At 47.3% G+C, this 2,379-nt stretch overlaps 1 protein-coding gene across 1 annotated transcript in view; it reads left to right on the top strand.

Moving 5' to 3' along the window:
• trpm4a (transient receptor potential cation channel, subfamily M, member 4a) overlaps positions 1-2,379 on the top strand; it is a 90,055-nt gene that overhangs the window by 50,759 nt on the left and 36,917 nt on the right. Inside the window, exon 13 of the mRNA XM_043679710.1 lies at positions 1,913-2,042. Within this exon, the coding sequence (XP_043535645.1) occupies positions 1,913-2,042 (130 nt within the window). The remainder of the gene's footprint in view (positions 1-1,912; positions 2,043-2,379) is intronic.

Raw genomic sequence — 2,379 nt, 5'->3', positions numbered from 1 at the left:
GAGAGGCAGAGAGCGAGAGAGAGGCAGAGAGAGGGAGGGAAAGAGAGAGAGGCAGAGAGAGGCAGAGAGAGAGAGAGAGAAAGAGACCTCAGTTTAATGTCAAGAGGTTTTCCTGAGAGGTGTCGTGGGGGAAAGGTTTTGGGATGGGACTCCTAAACAAGGTGTGTTGGCAGGTAAAGGAGATTAGGGATGGAGCAGAGATGAGAATTGGATTAATGCTGAGTTCTTGGAGGGTGGAGGAAATGGGAGACTTAATAGAAGCAGACGACACAAGGACGGTGCTAACATGATCCCTTAATTTTTAACTTATTTTTCCTTATCAGCTGGTTCAGAGATATTATTACACAGCCCTGGAGCAAGTGGGACTTGATCCCGGGCCTCCTGGTCTAGGGGTGGAACATTACCACTGCACCACAAGAGGACCCTTATACAGTCCTTTATTTCTTTTTCACAGAGTCAGTGCCCTAAACTGAGGGGATTCTGAACCCTCTGTACATATTTTTTCTTTTTTTTAGTAGTATTCAAGCATTGAATAGGTGGCACAGTGGTTAGCACTGCTGCCTCACAGCGCCAGGGACCTGGGTTCAATTCCCACCTCATGCGACTGTCTGTGTGGAGTTTGCACATTCTCCCCGTGTCTGCGTGGGTTTCCTCCAGGTGCTCCGGTTTCCTCCCACAGTCCAATACTGTGCAGGTTAGGGTGAATTGGCCGTGTTAAATTGCCCATAGCGTTAGGTGTAAGGGAATGAGTCTGGGTGGGTTGCGGGCTGATGTGGACTTGTTGGGCCGAAGGGCCTGTTTCCATGGTGTAAGTAATCTAATCTAATCATTCATAATAGTCTGGGACCCCTCGTCCTTATTTGGGTGTGGTACTGTCATCACACACAAGGCACCAGCTAAAGGGTAAGGGACTTAGGTTAAAATTCCTTCTCTCCTCTGCCAACTGGTGGAATTTAAATTTAGTGAATTAAAAAAATCAGCAATGAAAGCTAGCCTTGTTAATGGTGACAGTGGCGTCTGGCATTTTTATTTGTAAGATAATTAGCCAGTTCACTAACTTTATGGGTGGCTCAGTGGTTAGCACTCCTGCCTCACAGTACCAGGGACCTGAGTTCAATTCCAGCCTCAGGCAACTGTCCGTGTGGAGTTTGCATATTCTCCCCGTGTCTGTGTGGGTTTCCTTCGGGTGCTCAGGTCTCCTCCTACGGTCCAAAGATGTTCAGGTCAGGTGAACTGGCCATGCTAAATTGCCCATAGTGTGAGCTGCATAAGTCAGAGGTAAATAAGGGGAATGGCTCTGGCTGGGTCACTCTTCGGAGTGTCAGTATGGACTTGTTGGGCCAAAGGGTCTATTTCCATACTGTAGGGAATCTAATCTAATCAAAAATTGCCTGTTATGTCCAGGGAAGTTTAGGTTAGATGAATTAGCTGTGAGATTGTAGGGTGGAGGAGGTTTGGGTCTGGGTAGAATGATCTTTGGAAGGTCAGTGCAAACTTGATGGGCTGAATGGCCTCTTTTCACATTGTAGTGATTCAATCTTTAGAAAAGGAGATCTGTTGTCCTTACCCAGTCTGGCCTACATGTGACTCCAGACCCCACAGTGATGTGGTTGACTCTTAACCGCCCTCTGAAGTGGCTGAATGGGTCACTCAGTTCAGGGGTGATTAGGGTCATGTCAGTGATGCCCACATCCCACGGGAGGGGAAACAAAGACAATTTTGTTTTTCCAACAGTCTGCAACCGTAATATCTCTCAAGATGTTCTGGAAATCTTCACACAGCACCGTGTAGAAGCATTGACAGATTTCTAACAATGCTGATGGGTTGAACGCAGATTGGAGGTAATGGAAGAGAGTAAAGTAATATCTTCTTGTTTTCTCTTTAACTTGTCCTCTCCAACCCCTCCCCCCAGGGTGGAGAGTCAGTATCTTCTGGTCTTGTGGCCTGCAGAATCCTGAGGGAAATGGCTCGATACCAGCCGGAAGCAGAGGGAGCCCAACTCATGAAGGAGATGGCAGCAAAGTTTGCTCAACTGTCACTAGGTATGGCCAGAGACAGTGAAGCTAAACCTAGGGCAGCTGTTTCAAAGGAACGAACTAAACTGTTCTGCTGAAGGGTGAACAAAGCTTCACCTCATTGTAATCCCCCAGATTTATCGATGCGCTACATAACCCCATGCCCCTTCTAAACAGCAAAAAAACCCCAACTTCACCCACCGCCTAATCACTAAAAAAAACAGACTCTAGAAACCCCTTTAACCACCCAAAGCCCTAATGCCAAATACCTCCTAATCGCCCAATACCTCGAACCACGTACCCCTCCAATCAACCAGAAACTCAATCGTACATACGCCCAACCATCCAGACTCTTCCCCCACAT

This window comes from Chiloscyllium plagiosum, chromosome 39, assembly GCF_004010195.1.
Source record: "Chiloscyllium plagiosum isolate BGI_BamShark_2017 chromosome 39, ASM401019v2, whole genome shotgun sequence".
Classification (NCBI taxonomy): domain Eukaryota; kingdom Metazoa; phylum Chordata; class Chondrichthyes; order Orectolobiformes; family Hemiscylliidae; genus Chiloscyllium; species Chiloscyllium plagiosum.
Note: the sequence above shows the minus strand (reverse complement) of the source record. Positions and strands in the feature narration are given on the sequence as shown.